General features: G+C 38.3%; 1 protein-coding gene across 1 annotated transcript in view; it reads left to right on the forward strand.

The window, feature by feature from the left end:
- COL25A1 (collagen type XXV alpha 1 chain) overlaps positions 1-21,655 on the forward strand; it is a 297,565-nt gene that overhangs the window by 251,939 nt on the left and 23,971 nt on the right. The window contains exons 19-30 of the mRNA XM_088056988.1: positions 6,401-6,463; positions 6,940-7,008; positions 7,919-7,963; positions 9,883-9,927; positions 10,444-10,521; positions 13,484-13,507; positions 14,405-14,449; positions 16,035-16,079; positions 16,375-16,455; positions 17,173-17,235; positions 18,761-18,811; positions 19,096-19,122. Of these exons, the coding sequence (XP_087913114.1) occupies positions 6,401-6,463; positions 6,940-7,008; positions 7,919-7,963; positions 9,883-9,927; positions 10,444-10,521; positions 13,484-13,507; positions 14,405-14,449; positions 16,035-16,079; positions 16,375-16,455; positions 17,173-17,235; positions 18,761-18,811; positions 19,096-19,122 (636 nt within the window). The remainder of the gene's footprint in view (positions 1-6,400; positions 6,464-6,939; positions 7,009-7,918; positions 7,964-9,882; positions 9,928-10,443; positions 10,522-13,483; positions 13,508-14,404; positions 14,450-16,034; positions 16,080-16,374; positions 16,456-17,172; positions 17,236-18,760; positions 18,812-19,095; positions 19,123-21,655) is intronic.

The raw sequence follows: 21,655 nt of genomic DNA on the forward strand, positions 1-21,655 counted from the left end.
AGATAAATACTTCGAGTGCTTATTAATTTCTCAGAAACTCTGTCTTCCAAATCTCTTCTTTTCTGTCCTGGAAAAAGCTGAAACATAAGGAACTGAAGCACAGAATGTTGTTTCCTCTAAAGCTATTAATAGCTGGAAGACTGAGCTTAAAAGAGCTACTTCACAGCATATGTTTTATAGCATAGCTTAATTTTTTATTGTACAAAAAAAAAGTGCAAATCAAAAATTAAGAAAACAGTTGAGTAATGTCAGAATCCAACATCATACTGTATTCAGAAAACAAGTATTTTGTAATCTACAAAGAGGACTTGACATCATTAATCTGAAATTATTTCTCAACTACAAATTTTTATAAGGTCAGAAATGAGGGCATGCAGTAAAGCTCCTTACCTTTCAGAAGAGCAACAAAATTCCTTAGATTTGTCATGTAAGTCTTTTTTAACAGAAACAATTTGGGGCCATCATTTAGCAGTTTGGTCATAGGAAAGAATTAAAAATTAGGTGCTCATTACAACAAGTGTTTTTATTCTATCCTCAAAAACAGTTACTATGCTGACTTGAATTATAATTAGCCTTAACATAAGAAGTCCCTTACATGATTAATGAATGCAGAATTAATCAGAATCATTACTGGTTCTGATAGCACTCTCCCAAAGCAAAATACTTTCTAAGCAGACAGAACTTAAAAGCAAGAAGAAAATTAGGCTCACTAAAAAGCAATATATGTCATACAAAGTGAGGCTTGCTGTGAAACCTCAGGGTTTCAGCCAGGTTGTTCAGCCAGGTTTTACTTCCCTAACTCCAAATGAATCATAAAGCCTAAATACGCGTTTGGAAATTCTAAACCACAATTGTTTTTCTAAGTTTAGAGAATGATTAGGGAGTAAAGATATTGTTTCAAATGCGATGAGTGAGCCAGACAACCTGTTTTTAACTGGCAATTTCTGGAGCCAATTCTAAAGTGATATGAAAAGCCTTAAGAAAGACCTTATAAAATGGGGTTAGAGCTATTTTTTTTTATCAGATTTCCTTGTACCTTGTTAATTTCCTTCTTAGGAGCTGAATACTGTAGGCATCCTGAGAGGAAAATTCCCATGGACATCAGGCTATATATAAAGTCTCTCTAATGCCCTTCACAGTGACAAAGTACTGATTTGTATAGTCTAAGGCCAGCTGAGTTTCTGAGAAATTGCTTCACTTTTCTGCAAAAATTGCAGACAGAGGGAGGGCATGAGCAAGTGCAGCTCCATAGTAGAGCACCATGGATTGCTCTGTTACAGGATGCTGAGAATTTGGCCCTCACTCCTTTCCAGAATGGAGGAGTTGCAGTGTTTTGGTTAGATAGCAACCTCAAAAACAAAGTCTTTTAGGACAGCAGATGGCAACTTTCAGAAAATCAACACAGGTACCCATGAACCAAATCAAATTTGTTACAGCTTCATAGCTGTTCTTCAAATTGTCTTGTATCTGGGTTTGGGGTCTTCTTTGATAGCTCTTCAGTATGTCCTCACCTTTGCAGGATTCTTTCGGTAGAGTTAGGCAAGGAAAGGGCATCATACTGTTTTTGTTTTAAATATGCTCATAAATGAGCCAGGGCAACACTGAAGACAAACAACCACTGGTCTCTCGATGTGATTAAAATGAGAACCCTTCCACATCAGTCCTCATGAGAAAGGAACTTTGGGATATCTCAAAGTCTGTGACTCTTGAAGAATTTGCATGGTGGCCCATTCTGGACAGGAGTTTTTGGGGGTCCACTAGACCTGCAGGCAGGAGTTTGGAATCTCCAAGCCCGTCCAAAGCTGTGTGTTCAAGCACGGTTGTGGTTTTCCTCCAGCCCACACCACTAGATTTTCTGTTGATGGAAAAGGTGGGGTACATCCCTCTTTTCAGAATCCTCCTCAGAAATTCAGGATGCTTTGATGTGGTATGCCAATCACAGGAGTCTTGATCTTGGTACATTTGGGTTCCCAAGAGAATGGCAGGGTAAGGTGTTTTTGTGTGTCCTGCCTTGGTGCAGACCTGCCAGTCAGCCCAGGCACAGAACTACCATGGTCTTGGCAATGGGGCCCGCATTGAACAATACAGCACCAGTGAACAATGTAATAAAGGTCAGAGTTAGACATCTAAACTTCTCTGGCTAATTTAAGTGCATAGCACTAGATAAGAATAAGGACTGAAATTTCATTCTCCTTTCAGATTCATGGTCTAAAGGTTGATTAAGTCACATTCCTGTAGCATAGAGAAAAAATACTGTAATAATCTGATGTAGCTGGAATACAGTAAGGTAGCCATGAGACTTACAGGTAGGATGGTAATTTCAGAAATGGAGGAGAATTTTATTTCATTGTTATAGGAAAATTGTGGTTTGGATGCTTTTCTGCAGCACAGGTTTCTTTTTTAGGCATTCATTGATTGGATGGGAAAATGTGTGGTATAGTCATTAGAAGAATGATTAAAGGAGGAAGGACCTTCTGTGGGAAAACTGTGTACACAGTAACTGCTGTTCTCTACTGGCTGCTTGCATCAGCATAAAGCTTTGTATTTCAAGCACTGGGAGAGGACTAGGTGTGTCTGTAAGACAAAATTTCAAATAGTGATGGTGGTGTGTGTCCCAGCTGTGCAATGGAGGCTAATTCTGACCAAATCTGATATTAGAACTGCATTGTTAATAAACATTAACAATGATGTTTAAAACAGAAATCAACAGTGAAAATGGTATTTCAACTGCTGTACCTTTTTTAAGCAAAAGTCCAAGTTTTAGGCAATTATGGATTTTGTAAAACTTAAAGATGACAGTGAACTAAAGTGCTGCTTAGGGTTAACCTCTAATAGCAAAGCTAGCCTCTGCTTCAGCCCATAAAAGCTTTGATCCTCATGAAAACCAGTTCTAATTATGTCTAGATAATAATCCTCATAAAAATCTGACTGTCCTCTGAAGCAAATTAGGTGACTTTTTAATACTAAATTCTGATTGAGCTCACATTAAACCAGGTTTACAGCATTTTAGGGCCCTTTTCTGCTTCAGATTGTTATAAGAAATGAAAATGAACATAAACAATGGTTGTGAATAGTAGTATGTAATTTTTTATCTGACCCATTAGTATTTCCACAGTCAGCAAATACTTGAGAATGAAAATGAGCATGCATGGAGTTAGTCTTTTAAAATATTAACACATAAAGACATTAAAAATGGTTCTTAGTATCAAAACACATCAATTATGTAGACTAGAAGAAATTCACAAGCTTGTTAATTTATTTTTTTTATACCAAGTTACCTGTGTTGTGAATAATACAAATTGCTCCAAGTCTAGTAGTGGATGAAGTTTGCTGAAATTTGCCTTGTTGACAAGGCAAAATTCTTGTGCAGTGTGGTGGTTTCTAAGCAGTGATTTCATAACTATGCCAGAGGGTTAAACTGAAGACAGAGTCATCATTTGCTGATGGCAATACAGCTGCCAAACAGTATTTCAGGTTGCAGTATTACAGATTCTGTGTTCCCTGCCCTAGCTTTAGCAGGCAAAGAAGATTGCTGTACATCCTAACTGGATAAAGCTTATGTTGCAAGAAGTTGTAGTGAGATGTTTTTAATGGAAAAGTACTATAGGTCTTGATTACTCTGATCTCTTGTGTTCCTCTCAGCATTTCATGGTAGTTAAAACACATTCTGAGTTCATTTAAGCAAGAGGCTTAACAGGAGGTGCTTCAGTGAACTTAAAAACCAGAGCTGCAATCTTGTCAAACCACAGTGTTCTCCCAAGCAAGCCCTAACTCTTGCTTTCCTGCAGCTATGTGCCAGCTAAATCAAACATGTCATATATTTACAGAATAAGCTAAAGCCCTTAGTTCTTGATTTTCTAACCACATTCCTGTACAGCTCTGGAATCTTGTTTGTGTCATGGACTAATCATAAAGGCCTTTCCCTAGCCTTTGCATAACCTGGACACCAGCATGCCTTACTGAGAGGAGACTGTTGTTTTTACATTTGACACAACACTGGCAGTGCCAATTTTGATAGATTCCTTTTTAGTTTGGTTGGTTTTTTGCTATCTGAGTGGCATAAAAGATAGCATAAAGCATGAAGTCATCAATATTATGGCAGGATGCAGAAGTATACCCAGTGAACATTTTACTTAATGCCTTATGCTGTGATTACACTCAAGAGATTTGAAATATTAGAGAAGACATGGCTTAGTTTCAAATCATTCAAACACGTTTTTTTACTTAGAAGCTTAGTTCAGATGGCAAATCAGATCTGTTTTTTAATCTACTTACCCTCTCTAGCACTGGATAGAGGGAGAATTGCATGTTTTTCCTAATGTAGCCAGGTTTTAGCTACTGCCGTTTGTTTCATGTGTGATAAGAATACGCTGTTGGATCATGTTCAGCTTGGCATCCACCGTAACTGCTGCGTCTGTCCCAGCAGAGCTGCTGCTCACCCAGTCAGTTCCTGGTCTCTGCTGACACACCACTTCTTCCACTCCACATTTCAAAACATTTTAAAGCTCGGTGCCATATAAGACCTGTATTCTACTTATGCTAATTAAGCCACCAGCTTATTCCATTATCAATTCCACTAGCTTTTGAAAAGCATCTTTTTCTTCTCTCTTTAGAGACTTTGGGGGAAGGTGGGGCTTCTTCTTGGACTTTGGCCAGAAGTTTTCTTGTGGTATGCAACTGGTATAGTCCTCAGCAAAGAGAAGAATTTGACTCAAAAACTGATTAACCTTTGAGTGACACTTCTAAGCCTTACCACTGAAAAGAATCATGTAGTCTCTGCATTTTTTTTCTGCCTGAAGTCATAATAAGCTGGCCAAAAAAATTAGCCCGGGCAAATTCAGTATTAAAACAACGTGGGGCTATTGAGTACCCTCTAATTCTAAAATAAATGATTGAAGCTGCATTGTTCTTCATTTACTGACATCTAAGTGCTTCCATCTGCAGTGACAACCTTACGTTACTCTTGCTGGTGTGTACTAATATGAAGACTTATATAAACTCTTAAGTTTTTTTTCTTATGAGAGAAAAGAAACCAAAAACCCATATGCCTCCCTGTGACATGTTTGTCTCAGTTTATTTCTTTACCATATTTTGAACCATGGCCAGCTGGAACTTCATGTGAGAAAGTTCATTATTTACTTGTATTTTTTTATAATCTAAATGGAGGTCTCTGGGAATTTGCTGTCATTCTTGGTATAACCACAGGGAGGATTTCTTTGGCTTTGAACTGTTAATGATGGATTGCTGATGAGAGCACAGATGAATGTGCAAGAGTACTTCCTAATTTGCTCACCACGTGCAGCGTACCTGTGTTTCTAAGGAGGGGAAGAGATGAAGAGAAATATTATTCAGCTGCTTATATGCACTGTTTCTGTATATTATCAGTAAGGATATCACTACAGGGTAATGATCTATCTGACTTTTAGCTATTTTAGGAGGCATTTGATGGGTAATTTTTAGTCATTAAGTTCAGAGCTACTGCTAAAAGGCTAATAAATAAATATTAATTAGGTTACAAAACGGATTTTAAAATTTACAATAGCTTGTGGATGTATCTTCTTGGTTCAAATGTATCTGAAAAAAATGCAAGATTAAATAGCAGGAAGCCTTATTCAGGAGAGTTTATGAAGGAAAGCATAGGGCTTATTAATCTCTTCATTCCCTCTCTTCAGGCATGGAGATAGGTAATAAAATATGGCCTTACTCTTCTGCTCAGTGCTGCTTCTGCTGCAACTCTGCTTGATTCTTGTTATTTGTCTGTCCTGTTTGTACAAATGAATGGGAAAGAAGGAGGCAGAACAGAGAGGGAATGAGGAGAGTTGTGGCTCATTCCCAGCTGATCACAGCCAGAGAAGTTGTCTGGGCACAGGAAACTGAAGTATTTTACTGTCAGAATGAGGAGGGAAAGTACCGTGGTACTGCAGGTCTCTGACTTGAAAGGAGGTGCAACACATCACAACAGCACCATCTCCATTTGTCACTGCTTTGTCACACACCACTTCTGCCCATCTATTCACATGCTGCAATAGAAAACCACCTCAAAACATGTGACTGAAATGAACTGTCCCTTCTTAAATTTAGGAACACTCAGATCTCTCCTCCTGCCTTCAGACTTGCTTGGATATTAGTTTGATGTGTTACATGACAGACTAGGTTGCATATTAACACTCCTTAACCTCATAAACTCCATGTTTGACACCTTCTGCTTCATTTGCATCTCATCTGCTGCGTGGTGGCTTGCTACAGGAATTGATGCCCATGACAAAAAGTACTTCTGTATAACTGTTGCATCACAGCTGGAGAGCTGTAAGCAGTACAGGGGAAAATACTGTAAATAAACTCATGTTATTATAATTGCACACTGCTGAATAAGCAATCTTCTCATATTTTATTTTTAAAGGGTGAACCAGGTTTCATTGGTCCACAAGGAGAACCTGGGTTGCCAGGGCTACCAGGAACAAAGGTAAGGGCCAGTGCTCTGGTGTGAAGCTCCTTGAGCTGATGTGAAATTCAACTTCCCTCAGCAAGGAGAAGAGACTGAGGCTACTATTGGAGAAAATGTGAAGTCATGGACCAGTGCTAGGAGATAGATATATAGCTATTCATATTGGTACCCTCAAAAAATGTGAATGCAGATGTTACATCATTACTTTAATTAATAAGTCATCTTTTTTTCATGTTAGAATCCCCAAATTTGGTTGTTCAAGAGGCAGAATAGGCATGACTGAAGAAACTATTTTCATAAATTTGAGGCATTTTAGGAAAATGGCTTGAAAGTGTGTGCATGAAGTAGAACTTTGATACTGTGCAGCTGCTTCTGAAAATACAGGAAGACTAAACCAGTTTCTTCTGTTGGCTTGGTTTCTTTGATCCTGCTGAGTCGGTGGTGTGCTGAAGACTGCCCAGTGTTTTGTGATATCTGTGTGTCTGTTGCAATAGGGTGACCGAGGAGAGGCAGGCCCTGTTGGGAAGGGTGAGCGAGGTGAACCTGGAATCCCTGGACCAAAGGTCAGTCTGATTTTTACACTGGGAATGTTTTGTCAGTTTTACACCTATGGACACATCTTTGCCTGTTGAAAAGTAGAACAGAACTTGGTGAGTGAGCTTTTAAATGAAAATGCTGTCAAATGCTCTACTTGAGTCCAGAAGACAATGGCAGTTTTGTGTTCCCAGCTGTGAAACTGCAGTCTGAATGGACTCTTAATTTGGTCTGCAAAGTAAAGACACTACCTACATACACTGTCATGGAATTGGCCTAATTCATTCCAGCTGAAGTAGTGACCTCCAGGTCCCTAACTTTCAGCATCAAAGTTTGAACTCTTTGACCACTGTAGCTATTGAATGCAGAGAAAATCCATTTTGCATGCTGTTTTCTAACTCTCTAAGAAAGAGATCGGCCTAACTACATTTTAGTATTATCTTAATATTTCCCCTGGTGTTGATACTGTCAAGTTCTTCTTTCCTAGTGCATTTTGAAAACAATAAGGTTAATTTTCTGCTCCTTGGACGGTTAGTTTGTATTCACCTGAACTGTTGGGAAAAGAAGTTGTGGCAACACTTTACTTTAATTTCCTTATGTTAGAATATTTAACTATCTTCTCTATCACTCGGCTATCATTTCTCAGGATTAATGGAATGACATAGTTCATTCCTGAAAATCAGTGATAATGATGCCTATCTTTACTAATGCCAATACTGTTTTCCCTTTGGAAAAGAGGAATCTGTGACCATTGCACTCTGGTGTTAAAGAATATATTAATCTGGGTGCTATTAAATTAAATGCCTTTAAGGATTCATTATCTTGGTAATAGCAATATAAAGTATTTCTTCTGTTCCAAACTGTAGTTAGTCATTACTAATTTCTTTTTCTCTGCACTCCCATTTCTCTACCATTTTTCTGCTATCTCATTTCAAACAGGGGAAAACAGGTGAACCTGGATCTAGAGGCCCCAAAGGGTCAAAGGTTAGTAGTAAAGAAAGTTTCTTTAGGGGACTAATTAATACAATGATTTTTAGAATCAATTATTTGTAACATTTCTCTTTAAAAGGATCTGCAGCGTTCTTTATAAGTGAAACCTTCTGACCTTCAATTTTAGCTAAAAAATTTAGTCAAGTCATATGGATTTTGAACACTGTGATTCTAATATTTTTTTCTGTTACAACATCCATTCCACTCTGCTGTTGCTTTCCTCATGCAACTTGGTTTCTCTCTGTGTATCTGATGTGTGTTAGCTCTCCCACATGCCAGGACCCAACACCTGACTGGCTTTTACTGGGTTTGCAATAATTTTGTGGATCCACACTTAGGTGAGCTAGGTGTCAGTGGTATTCCAAGTACTTCAGGCTGAGATATGATGGTCAGAAATCCTACAAAGGCAAGAGTTGTTGGTTGCATTACTGTTTCATCTGCTTTAAAAAGACTACTTTGATTATATCTACCCATTTTTCTTTATATAACTATAGTTGTTTCATATATATGGAGAGATAAAATGTATGTTTTTTCTATTACTTTATCTGCTGTGCAAATACTGTTCCCACTGGATTCCTTCATGTTATATGATGGATGAAAATGTATTTGTGTAGGTGGTCATTGACAAGTCTGCTGTCATAATAAGGGTGACAGGACAATGTAGGTGGTGTGAAACTGTTTGCAGTACTTGTAAGGTCCTTGAAGGGTGCCCTTAAGTGCTTAAAGATGTGATTAAACAAGTGCCATTTAACCTCATTCATGCCCACCAGAAAGAAGCGTTGGAAGGCAAGGGAATTGATGAGGGAATTAAAGTATCAGAGTGAGAGCAGAAGAGTAAACCTGCCTCTCATTTCACTGCAGTACCTGGGCACCTCCCACATGCACCAAATTAAAAGGGGTTTTTTATCAAAAAAGGATGTAAGGTTTTCATTTTACCTGCATACCTGAAAATCTGGCCCACAGAAGTCAATCTAGTGGTGGGGAACTTCATTTTTTATCAGTTCCAATGTTCACTGGCTGCTGCCAAGGCAGCACTGTAAGGAAAGGCAAATGACACAACCTTGATAATGCCCTGTCACCAGCCTGCTCTCTGTATGCCTTCATTAGCTCTATGAAAGTTTCCTGGTTTCTGTGTGTTCTCTTACCACTGGTAAGTTAATCATTCTTCCCTGACTTTTACCAAAGTTCTCTAAATTTCAACAGGAACAAAATTTGCAGTTCTTACCCATATTAATTTTGAGTAATATTAAAATGTAAGACCTTGCTATGAAAGTGACTGTGAAATTAACTGTGGATGCCAGGATATGACTGCATATATGTTTGAAATTCCCTCCATAATTTGAAATATATTACTAATTGACAGGAAGAAAAAGTTGCATGTAAGCTGGTAATGATCTTAGGCCTGTCACAGAAAGGGTGTCAAGAAACTCCAAATCTGACAGTACAGTTGTGTTTGTAGGGAAGGCTCAGACCAGGGAAGTTCAGAAGGTTAGTCAGAGGCGTGATTACAGAAAGAAAGGTTTATACATTTTGAAACACACATTTGAAGAAGTTTTTGACTCTTTTCAGACTGAGTAATTTAATTTCTCTAGTATTCTCTTCAAGCTTTTGATAGTAGTGTCATTAAGAATAGGGATGTTACACAAAGTGCTTAATTGTTAATCTGCCCATTTTTTTATTGCAGACCAATACAACACTCTAATATTCACACAGAACAAAATGCATCATTGTCGATTCTACCAGTACACAGATTTTGAAGGACTTTTTCCTTTCATTAAAAAAGATTCACATCCTGTTTAGGATGAGAAACCCTGTAAACCAGTTCATTTAAGAAAACATATTTAAAAGGGAAGAACTATGTGATATATTGTCAAATGGCATACCTGCTTTTTTCATGTATCATTTTTACATAGGGGGATACCGGTGAGAGAGGTGACACAGGATCTGCAGGTCCACAGGTAAGTCTATGTCTCAGCTCTTTGTTTTGTACCCTTAGATGCAGTCCATGTGAACTGAAATCGTAGCAGTAATTCCAGTTAAAACTTCAGGTGAAATTGGGAACTTGACACTGTTGGAACTTGGTTGCTAACTGGACTTCAATATGACTGACACCACTTGCCACTATTTGAAGCAGTCTCCTCTCCACAGTTTGTGGGCAGGATGTTACAAGCCAGGTGTTCTGACATTGTTCACTGCCAGTACAGAACTAGAGTGTAGGAACTGCTTAAATGTCTTCCCTCAGAGGTTTCATCTATTTGCTTTCCCACTGCAGCACAAGTCACTTTGTACTGACTTGCTTATTTATCTTTACTAAAAAAAACTTTTTCCTTTAAATTCTATGTTTTGTAGTAGTATATTACAAGTACAGTAAGTGTATAGCACCACACTATCAAATCAAAGCATGTGTCAGTAGTTGAGAGTCTAAAATAGCCTTTGACAGTTGTCTTAAAATTCTAATGGAAAATATGTTACAGGGACCACCTGGACAGAAGGGCGATCAAGGTGCAACAGAGATAATTGATTATAATGGCAATATCCATGAAGCTCTGCAGGTATGCAAACATAACAAGGCTGAATTGGCTTAGTCTGGCCTGGCAAAAAGTAATTTGACAGCACTGTGTTTCTCTTTTTGCCTAGAGCTTGAAAACATTTTATGTGCAAAATTGTTGAGCTTATTAATCAGGAATCACCTTCTATATTTGGAAACCAGGTTATCTGTGCTAGAAGAGCTGTTTCCCTGACACAAATTAGCTGGGTGAATTAGTTCCATGTTCCCTGGGGAGTACTGACATCACCTAATGAGGACAAAACTAATTCATTGCTGGCTTTAGTGTTTTAGTGCTGAATTAATGTAATAAACCACATACACAGGTTCAACAGAAGTGTCTGCTTTTCAGTTCATGTATTACAATATTGACATTTCTTTTTTTCCTTGTTTTCCTTCTCTTCTTCCTTTAAAATGAAAAGAGCAGAATATTTGAGCTTTGGAAACCATGTAACATGGTTCCATTAGCAAGCTGTGGATTCAATCAGCAACTTGAGTACATTAAGTAGACCAGGCACCAGTCTTCTCACTTACTCATTTCTGGAAAACCTATTTAGACTGGTGTGCAGAAAAGTGTGGAGGATTAAAGTGGGGTTACAAAAAGAATGAATGAGTGTTTGCATAAAAGCAAAGAACCAAGATGACATATGTCATTGAAGTCAAGGTGATTTACATTGCAGAATACTCAGATGCAAATTCTGTGCAGTATAACTCCACCAAAGTGAATGGCTTGCTTATGTGAAACTGAAGACTGGATTTGGCTCATTGTGCATCTGATCACTTTCTCACTGAAGCCGCTGAACTCTTTTCTTACATTTACGCAGTGGGAGTGGGTAGAAGTCTGACCAGTCATTTGGTTTCCAAGGTACTTGCAAAAAATAAAAAAAATCTCACTGCCTTTCCTAAAATCTAAAAGCCTTGTATGTCACTAAGGCTGAGTCCACAATTTCATTGTGGCTGTGGAGAAGTCTGCATAGGCATGTTTTGAGGCTCTGCATTATGTTTGCCTCATTTGGTTTGCTTGTAAAGGAATTCAGACACACAATTTTCAGTCATCTAAATCCCTCTCTGAGTCACATGCCTAAAGTAGCCTGAAATTAATGTTGTGTATTACCAGACACAGATTTACCAGGGGCTTTAGCCCCTGCATCTCCTGTATTCTGTCCTTGTAGCATAACTCTGGCATCAGTGTTACTTTCAAGCTTCTTCAGAAAAGCTGCAGCACATAAAGAAGCCTTAAAAGTGGACTAAAGCCTTTTGCAGTGGTTGAGACATGTAAGAAGCCTTTATCCCATTGCAAATCATTCCAAATATCATCACCTTCTGATCCAGGGCAACAAATAATTGATATTAATGGGAATGGCTGTGCAAGGAGGGTGTAAGTAAGATTATATAGGATCAGTTGAAAATATCCTTGCCAAATCCAGCTCAGTCCTTTCAGATGGCAAACACCCATTCCTAAGTCTCCTGGTGCCAAATTCTTAGGGGCTCTGAGGTTTGCAGTTCTCTCACAGAAGCACATGAGAATTTCCAGTGCTCAGCACCAAACTGTGAACTTTCACAGAATTTGGCCTGTAGATTTAAGAAGTTGAAAAGAGTTTACAAGATATGGACTGCTTGTCTCATGTTAGAATTTAGTAATAAATCATGAAGCAGTCTAGAAACTTAGTTACTTTGCCTTGTGCCTCCTATTCAATCTCATGTGCAATCTTAAAATTGTCATTGTGGTTTGAGCAAGACCACTGCTGAGACTATGTGGCTTTCACTTGGAGGATCAAATACAGAATTCATCTCTCTGCTGAAATTGCTCTTCACACCTGTTCTGCAGAATTTCCCAGGGCAAAAAGCACCAGTTTCCAAAGTTTAACCTTTGTAGGAACTACAGCATTAGATATTAAAATATTTGCCGCCGTAAAGGGGTCCATTATTGTGAACATGCAAACAGTTCTTGGCAATGGTTATTTCAGGTTTTCATACCTAGATACTTTCATGCCTGAACTTCTCAGTGTTTTTTAAGTTCTTGATATATTTCCATTAATACATTGAATTACAAAGGATATGAGTATATTAAAACCATGTGTTAGAGAACAATTTTGTGCAAGTACTTTCCATCGAGTAGGTTCCAGATCTTTGCCAGCAGTATGTATTGTTGCACTGACATACAGAGGTTCTTCTACAGCTTAAAACAGAAGATCTGCAAACCTTTATTTTGCACATTGGATAAAAATTAGAAAAGCAAAATATTTCTTGTTCCATGTAGACCAGTTAAGTTCTTCACACGCAAAAGGAAAGCATGTGCATGCTGCAATGTTTGGGGGTTTTACTCTGTTCAAAAACATAGACAAGCATTTAAATTACATTTTAATACTTTTCCACTTGGTTTTAGATTCTTTGGCAAAAAAAAACAGTGATAAGTCAAGATATTTTCCCTTCTTCTATGATGAAAATATCCTTTGTCTTTCCAAGCAAATTCAAAGCAGAATACATAGATGAGTTATGGGCTGGCAGTTTTGGGTTTAGAACTGCATTTTTATATGAAAATTAATGTTACATCTCCACTCGAGGAATCATATGTATTAGTTAAACATTGGTGCAGAACCTGCAGACATTACAAAACATAGGGTAGCCTTTCAGTTGGCTTCAGACACCAACACATTATGTTTTTTTAATATGCTTAAAAACTGCTTTTTGAAGACTTCTGCTTAGATTTTGCTGTTTAGTCATTGTTTATTTGATCTCTTGAATTGTACAAAAATACTGTCTTCATCTAATTCCCACAGAAACCAAGCAGCTTCAAATTCAACACCAAGAATTTAAAATAACAGAGGTTTTCTCTAGGTTTTTGAGGGCATGGTGTCTCCCACATGCAGCCTAGGTTCTGTGGAGATTATAACTAGAGCAAACAGAATTATTTATATCATTGTTTAATTCTGCTACTGACAACTCTTGTTAATACATTTTGCCAACAGAGGATTGCCACCCTGACTGTCACGGTAATTCCTATTGCATGACTTACTGTGCGTTGTAGAACTTCTCCTTTGTGCTGCAGCCTGTTCATAATTTTGCTAGCTCAGGACATACTTTCGTTGGATGTCAACCTGGTTCATCATAAGATGTACTGATTTCCTTTGCTTGGTGTTCCCATAGCAGAAAACCCATTGTTTAAAGCCAGAAATGGAACCAATTCTGCTCCTTTTGAATTAATGGCAAAACTTCCGTTCATTTAAGTACGAGACTGGGAAAACACGTTCTCCTTTTTTGTTTCAAGTTCTTCTCTGCAAAGTTGCTGTTAGCTGTACTTTCCCATCTGTACACACCCTTTCACTATTAATGCAGGGGATTTCTAAATGTTGATGTGGGGTTTCTTTAAAGCATCCCCACTATGCACCATCTGGACCAATGTTTGATGTATCACACTGTGTCCACAGCCTGAGGTGGAAATGAAGGAAATGGTTACATTTCATGGCAATTTCACAAAGCACTGAGTATCCCCAGACACACTTAGAATCTTTTAGCAGAATCCTCTTTGCTTTGAGATTTCTCCTGGTCTCAGATTGTTTTGGATCAGGCAGCGAGGGCTGGCAAATATGACTGGGTTTTGGTCTCCCTTCCATTAAGGGAAGCAGTGTCATTTCATCAATAGGAGCAGAGGACTTTATTATAAAATATGAGTTGTACTGTTATTTTAACACTGTTTTTTGTGGTAGTGTTGTGGTTGTTGAGAGCTGTCACAGATTAACAACTTGTCCATAACTGGTCTTGGTTCCCCTTGTGTTAAAAATCTAACCCATTTTGTTACAGTAGCTGTGTTAACATTTCACCCTGTGCTTACATGACAAGTTCTTCAGGAGTTTAGTTCAAAGCTGAGAGGTTTGTATGTTTCTGTTTAGGGACCACCAGGACCACCAGGACCCCAAGGGCTGCAAGGGTCAAAGGTGATCTTCTTTACTTTACTCATTGTATCTTAAGGGTGGAGTGTTTTCTGGGTTTTTTTCAAATGGTGTATATATACAGGTAAATGGAGCTTTCAAGCACAGTTGTTTAACTGTAAATTTAATAAATATGGCATGTTTCTGACTTTCTATGCAAGATTCTTGAGATGTAGCTTTCCAGAATAGGTGCTTTGTTTAATTGCCACACACAGATGCTTAACTAAGGACCAACAAAATGAATTAGTGCTGAAAGATTGCAGAAGCATCTCACTCAGGGATCAGCACTGGGGTTGCTCCCTAGGACTTTTCAAAAATAGCCACACAACCAGACAGTTGAGGCTCCCATGCCTCACTTCTGGCTGAGTGGGAATGAGGTGGGCAAAGCTGTGTGCAGGACCACTGGCCACCATGTGAGTGCATGTGAATGCAGCTTCTATATCACGGGGGCACCCACCCAAATAAGTGCAGTATTGTCTAATGTCAGTAAAAATTACAAGGTACACATGTGGGCAGGAGCCTGGCTGGAAACCCAGGCCTGCCAATACCACCTGGCTGGTGCTCATAAGTAGTACAGAAGGTTAGTGAGCAGCCCACACAGAGACAATGAATACCGTATGCTGCTCTGTTCTATAAAATTTAAATAATATATTTGCCTATACTTAAAAAAGAGGTGTTGAAGTTAGTGGACTCTCCCTTAATGTTTTTAAACTAGTTGAGATGTTCCTCCTATTTCTTAAATACTAGATGCATCTTCTCGCAGTGTCTCTACACTATTCCAAGAGCAAATACGTGCATCTTTAATAACACTTCTAGACATTTCAGTTTTAGACTTTATCCAGTATTTCATATGGAAATATATCACAATACACATGTACATTGTCTTGAGAAATTGTGAGAAACAAGGTTCATTCTATATGAAAATTGATAGTAGAATATACAGTTAAGTGTGTAGAAATTGCTTTTTTGCATTCTCATCTATCCAGCAATTCTGCAACATATTTAGTATGTTGTAAAAAAGAGAAGCTGGAATGTGGAAGAGGTTGTGTTCCTTCATACAGATGAGCATTCTCATTCAAAATTTACAATGTGAAGCAGAATTTAGCATCACAGGAGTTTGTTTCTAATGTCATTGACTCCATCCATCACCATAACTTGCTCCCTTAGAGAATGCTACCCAGGAGCTAGTCATAAGACAATGTGGTGGATGTGAACTCCTTCACTGGGTGATTTGTAATAGGGAAAAAAACCATGAAGTTTCTCTTGTCCTTACATAAATTGGGAGGCATGATATTCTGTATTTATTCTGGTAGCAGGCAAAGTTTCCATTGGATTGGGGTCTTTTCACCCCTGGGATTTTGTCTTCTTTTTCCTTTATTTTTATGCACTTGTCTGGCCTTTATACAAGCCACAGTTTGTGTAATGTCATGCTCAGCTTGGCTGTTTATTTAATATAGGTATTATATATATGCTGGATTTTTTGACAGAATATTCTCTAACTTTATAGTTGTTAATTATGGGAATTTTTCTGGCTCTTTCCTCTAATATCTGGGACAATTGGGATAATCCATTTCTGTCTTATCTCTTACAGGGTGAACCAGGATCCCCAGGAATTCCAGGAGCTGATGGAGAACAGGTACATTTTGCTTAAATCATGTAGTGAAGGACATGTGAGCAACCACAGGTTGTTTCAAGAGATTATTTCCATGATCCCAATTTTCAACTTAGATTTCCTAATCTAAATAATATGATGATAATGATTAATAAAGATCATTATAGTGTTGCTGCGTAGTCTGGGATCTAATAATGTTCTGCATTTTAATAGCAAAAGTATATGTAGCACATGACTTCTGCTTATTAAGATCAAAGCTAGAATTCTGTTGGTGTCCCTAAGTTTTTTACATGACTTACTGAATAATTCCATATTTTAGGGTCCTAAGGGCTCAAAAGGAGACACAGGTGATCCTGGAATGCCTGGAGAAAAAGGGGGAATCGGACTGCCTGGCCTACCAGTGAGTATGACAAATAAATTAATTAATTTTAGCAAAAATATTTCTATTTTTTTCTCTGTTCCATTATCAGGAGTTTCCAACAGTATTGATAAATTGCAAATGGGAGGGAAAGAAACTGGGGAGAAAATTCTGAGATCGTTCTGAAGCTAATCTAGGAGGAGGTATAAGATTGTCAGAGCTTTTCCTCCACTTACAGTGAAAAAAAAAATACTGGGCTGGGGAGAAAGAGGTTAGTTGGCAGGCTGACCAAAATTGTGCCACTCTTGTAATATATAGTACAACATGGGCAAGGAGAAAGGAGCTGTGTTTCGAATGGAAGTTTCAGGTGACTTAGATTGAGGAGGGAGAAAAAATGCATGATTATTTATGGGATGCATTCTTCCTATTTTGTGTGTGTGTATATAGATACATATACATACACATGAAATTTCTCAGCAAAAACAGAAACAATTTCAAAATTGTATCCGTAGTACAATACATCATGAACGGAGTGCCAGTTTAAGGAATTGTCATAAATATCATGCCACAAATGATAGCTATCAATATGAAAGCATGTGTTTATATTAGTTAAAAATTATTTTTAAAGTAGTGCCAGATTTTTTTTAAGGATTTCCTTTTTTTAAATGATAATTATTTGCAAATAAATATTATAATTTCTAGATTGTTTGCTAGTAAGATTGAAGCAGTTTATAAATGCTGTTTTGTAATGATTTTTAGGGAGCCAATGGCATGAAAGGCGAAAAAGGAGACGTTGGTTTGCCTGGTGCCCAAGGTCCTTCAGTAAGTCCTAGTGTGGCATTGCAGTGAACACAGGAATCCAGCAGTGGTTCTCCAACTTCTTGATATTCATGACTGATCTTTCCTGAGAATGAGCAGACTTCTGGTCATAGAGCTAAATGCAGTTTAAGACATTTCAAAGATATAATTCCTGTTCTGTGACTATGAACATGTTCTGCTTGCTCCAGTCAAAGTCTTCTGGGTCTGTAATGAATCAAAAGATAAATGGGGAAGAAAGAAAAAAAAACCCAAACAAGCCATAATCTCTCTCAACACCCTATACTCTGGGAATCTCAGATAGTGCAGTGAGAACCAGCCTAAACTGACTTTAGGTATGTGACCAGCAGAGTGAGCTAGTTGTATGAGACCACACATTCTCATGATTTCTTTTTTTTTTTTTTTTAACACTGTAAAGGCATCAAACAGACAAACAAACCCAAAAAAACCTAACACACTCCTACATGGTACCTTTGTGGTGTGGGTGACTTTCATTATCAGAGCAGAGGTTAGTGACAGAAGCCATAGCTCTGAGAAGTCAAAGAGGCTGCCCTGTGCCATTGCAGGACACAAGAGGCACCCCACGTCTTCGAGTTTCTTTCTATGAGAAGAAGATTAGTTTGTTAGAAATTAATTCACTAATTCATTCATCCTGTTCTGTGTATTTTCACTTGAAGGAAGACTTACAGTTTTCAGGAGATTTCACAGCTGGTGGAATCTGTCTTACATTTCAGTGTGTGTCTTGTTGCTGCTTTTGCCACCACTGACAGCTACTACAGCAGTGCTTGAGTCTGGAGACCTGCGTCAGCATCCCTGCTGCCACTCTGCAGGCTATGGCAGCAACCCATTGGGATTAAGTCCAGGAAGAGAGGGGGTATAAGCTGGATATATCATCATGAAATTCTTTCCATGGATTTGTTAGGAACATGGAAAACCAGTGCAGAATATGCGTGCACTAAACACCGAGCAACCCGATTACCTATTTTAATGACCTCAGAGAATTTTTGGTACAAGTGGGCTAAAAGAAATAAAAGGAGAGACAAAGGGCAATTTTGAAATTATGCCAAAGCCCAGCTTGAATTTAGTATCTTTTCCATTTGTCAATGTTGAGAAGGAATAAAATAACACATCATCACCTTCTGTCTCTGTAGATTAAGTAGTAGAAGAGAGAACGAAAGAGCACATACCATAAAATATAAAAAGTTCAAGCACCCCTTCTCAGTACTGTTTGTTTTACAGGGATTTATTGTTTTTCCCCCATAGTGCCTTAAAGTGTATCATAGACCCTAGGAATAAGAATCTGGAGGCAGGCACGCTGCCATATGGCACAGGCAGATCTGCACTTTGGGTACCCTGTCTTTCAAATCAAAATAATTCCCATTCTTAAAGCCCTGTCTAGATGTGCTGTCAATGTTCACTGTTGCATAGCTGTTTTTGTAAGTGCTTGCCAACAAGGGTCAGCCTGACTTCTGGTATTTTTGTGGGAGTTCTTTGCTCTGCATGATTTAATACCATTGTTTTTTATCTGTAGATGATAGGACCACCTGGACCACCAGGGCCACATGGTCCTCCAGGCCCTATGGTAAGCTTGGGGAGGAAGAGAGGGGCTGGAAATGGTTAAGCCCTCTTGCCACTTTATTGCCTGCTTACTGAAAATGTTAACAGAATATGTTGCCATTAAAGAGGAGATCTAACTTGGAAATGTCTGGTTCCTCCTCAGAATCAGGTGTTTACTATTGTTTTATTGACAGCTGCATTTCTTTTGAGAGTCAAGAAATACAGGGGCAATTTGTGTCCCTATAAAGCAAAAACTCCCAAGAAATCATGGTGTATTTTCATAATGAAAAATGTTACTTTTATTTTCAGGGACCTCATGGACTGCCTGGCCCAAAGGTAAATTAATACCTGTCTTGAATAGACAAGCTCTTTATGCCTGCAAAGTGTCACGCTTTGCTCTTGAATGCATGCAGCTATGTTTTGTCATGCCTCATTAAATAAACGTTTCTGATATTCTTAAACCTTAAAGCAGATTTTAATATTAGCAGCTTAAAAGCTTTTTAAATTTTCTGTGATTGTTTCTGAGTAGTATTTCTCCTCAGCATTGACTAAGTCCATTTTTCATATGAATACTCAGGATGTGGCACTAAATTATTTAGCTTCCTGTTTATGGGCAAGCTACCATTGCACTTGGAATTACTTTGGAATACCGAAGCATGTTGCAGGCTCAGGAAATGAAGTCAGATAAACTTGTCTTCATTTAGGCTCTCTTGTATCTCCTGCTTCTTCCAGTCTCCATGGCCTTTGTTAGGTGACAGGTGTTTTACTGACCAGTTCCTTCACATTAACAAGTGGCTCACCATCACAAACTGATGTGTGCATTTTCGTGTTTTCCAAGCTGGATTCATGATCAGACAGGTCTGCAATACAATTTGAACATTTTCCATAGCATAGATGTTCTTTAGTCCATGAGAACAGCTCAGGAGAGTGGAAGTGAATTTTGGCAGAGTTGAAATATTTTAATTTGTGCTTTAATTCAGTAGTCACCAGTAGGTTAAAATTCAGCATGACACTGTGTTCATTAAGGCCAGTGATCTCATCAGGCATAATCATTTAAATCACTATGGCTCCCTAATCACACCTTTCTCAAAAAGTAAGGAAAAGGAGGAAAGGGTGTTTTCTGTGTAGTTTTGGGGGTTTGTTTTGGGTTTTTAAAGGTGCAAGACAGAAAATCACAGGTTTGACCCCTTATGAGACTGTGTTACCTTGGCTCAAGAAACCTAAGTCATAAATCATTTTTTGAAATCAAGTATGTTCCATTTTAGCACCTGCCCTGCTTTACCTCAGGCTTTTGGCCTGAGACTCAGGCTTTGTGGGATTTCTCAGGTCTGTTTCCAAAACTTCAGCGTTTCCAGTGCTACTGCTCTGAAAGTCACATCGAGTCAAATAGAATAAGGATGAAGAAATGGCTGCTAAGGGGGCAAAGCAGGCAGATGATGTCTGGAGTTACTTAAAGGAGCAGACTGGGTTCTACTGAGATTGGTGGGTTTTTTTTTAAAATATGAATATAATATAAGGTAACATAATACATCAAAGGGAAATCTAGCAATGAGGCCATGGGGAGCAGCCTGGATAAAATACCCACGTATTTCTGTTTCCCAGAAGAGGCAGGTGTGGTCAATACTCTCTTTGACTGAGCAGCCCTCATGCTGATGCAGTTTTTCATTATGAGAGAATGATTTATTGGCAGCTCTGAGCCCAGTATTATCATCTTAGTGATGTTTAATGTAATAGCCTATGCATAATTTAACAATCACAACAAGTACCATATCTTACATTGTTAAAATTTCTCTTTATGAACACAGAAACTGTGGACCTCCCAAACAGCTTGGCATTGTGTAATCTGTACTGTTTCTTTTAACTTGTTACTGTTTATTATGTATGCTTAAAGGTTTAAAATATCTTTATGTAAGATTTTGCTGCAAATTCCAGTTTGCTGTTAGGGAAAGTGTTGCTTCCTTACCAAATGTACTTTTCAGGAGATCTCCCTGTAGAAACCTGCAGTTTTGACATTTATTTTTATGAACATTTTCTTTCAGTTTGAATTATCTGCATAGGGTGGTTTATGGGATTTGAGGAATTTCCAAAACCCCCTGAAACTCATGCTTAATTCAAACCTTCTAACTGTAATGATGATTATTAGGAAAACATTTAAAAAATCTGTTACCCATAAGTTTCCTGCAGGTTTTTTTAACGCACATTTTAACTCCAGCAGACACCGCCCAAGTATTTTTGCCCACTGTTAAATCAGTATGTAAATTACAAGCTGAGAAGGTTGAATTTGTTCAAACTGGAATTTGCAGCTACTTCTGAGACTGGCTTCTTCTATCCCAGCTTAAACACCCATTGTAGCACCAAAACTTTGGCATTTATACTTTTACGTTTAGGGTGAACCAGGGTTAAATGGTCTTAAAGGATTGAAGGGTGAACCAGGTCAAAAGGGTGACAGAGGGCCCCTTGGTCTTCCAGTAAGTAAAAAACCCCAACTATTCAATTTCAGTGCAAATCACAAACGTGTCTTTCTACTACTCATGAACAACTCTGATTTACTCAATAGCATATGCAGAATATACCATGTTGGAGCAGAGCATCACTCTTGTTTTGTTTTGTCCCAAATCTGTGCTATCATCCCAAGTAATGTCCTGTAACACCCAGTGCTGTCAGGTTTTTTTCTCGTTGTTGTGTGTCAGTTGAGAGTGTTCAGTGTCACAAGGATGTCATCACCCCCATTACATTAGTCATGCTGTTATTCAAGTGTTGTTTGGTGTTTCCATTAAAAAAGGAGTCTTCCCTTTCCCCCGTCTCCCCAGTTATTCTTCCTCTCATTGCACTTCTGCAATTCAAATGGAGAGGTCTAATGGAGGAAAGC

The sequence above is a fragment of the Pseudopodoces humilis genome, chromosome 6, assembly GCF_049639895.1.
Source record: "Pseudopodoces humilis isolate 2021_Gansu_Grassland_sample_001 chromosome 6, ASM4963989v1, whole genome shotgun sequence".
Taxonomy (NCBI): Eukaryota; Metazoa; Chordata; class Aves; order Passeriformes; family Paridae; genus Pseudopodoces; species Pseudopodoces humilis.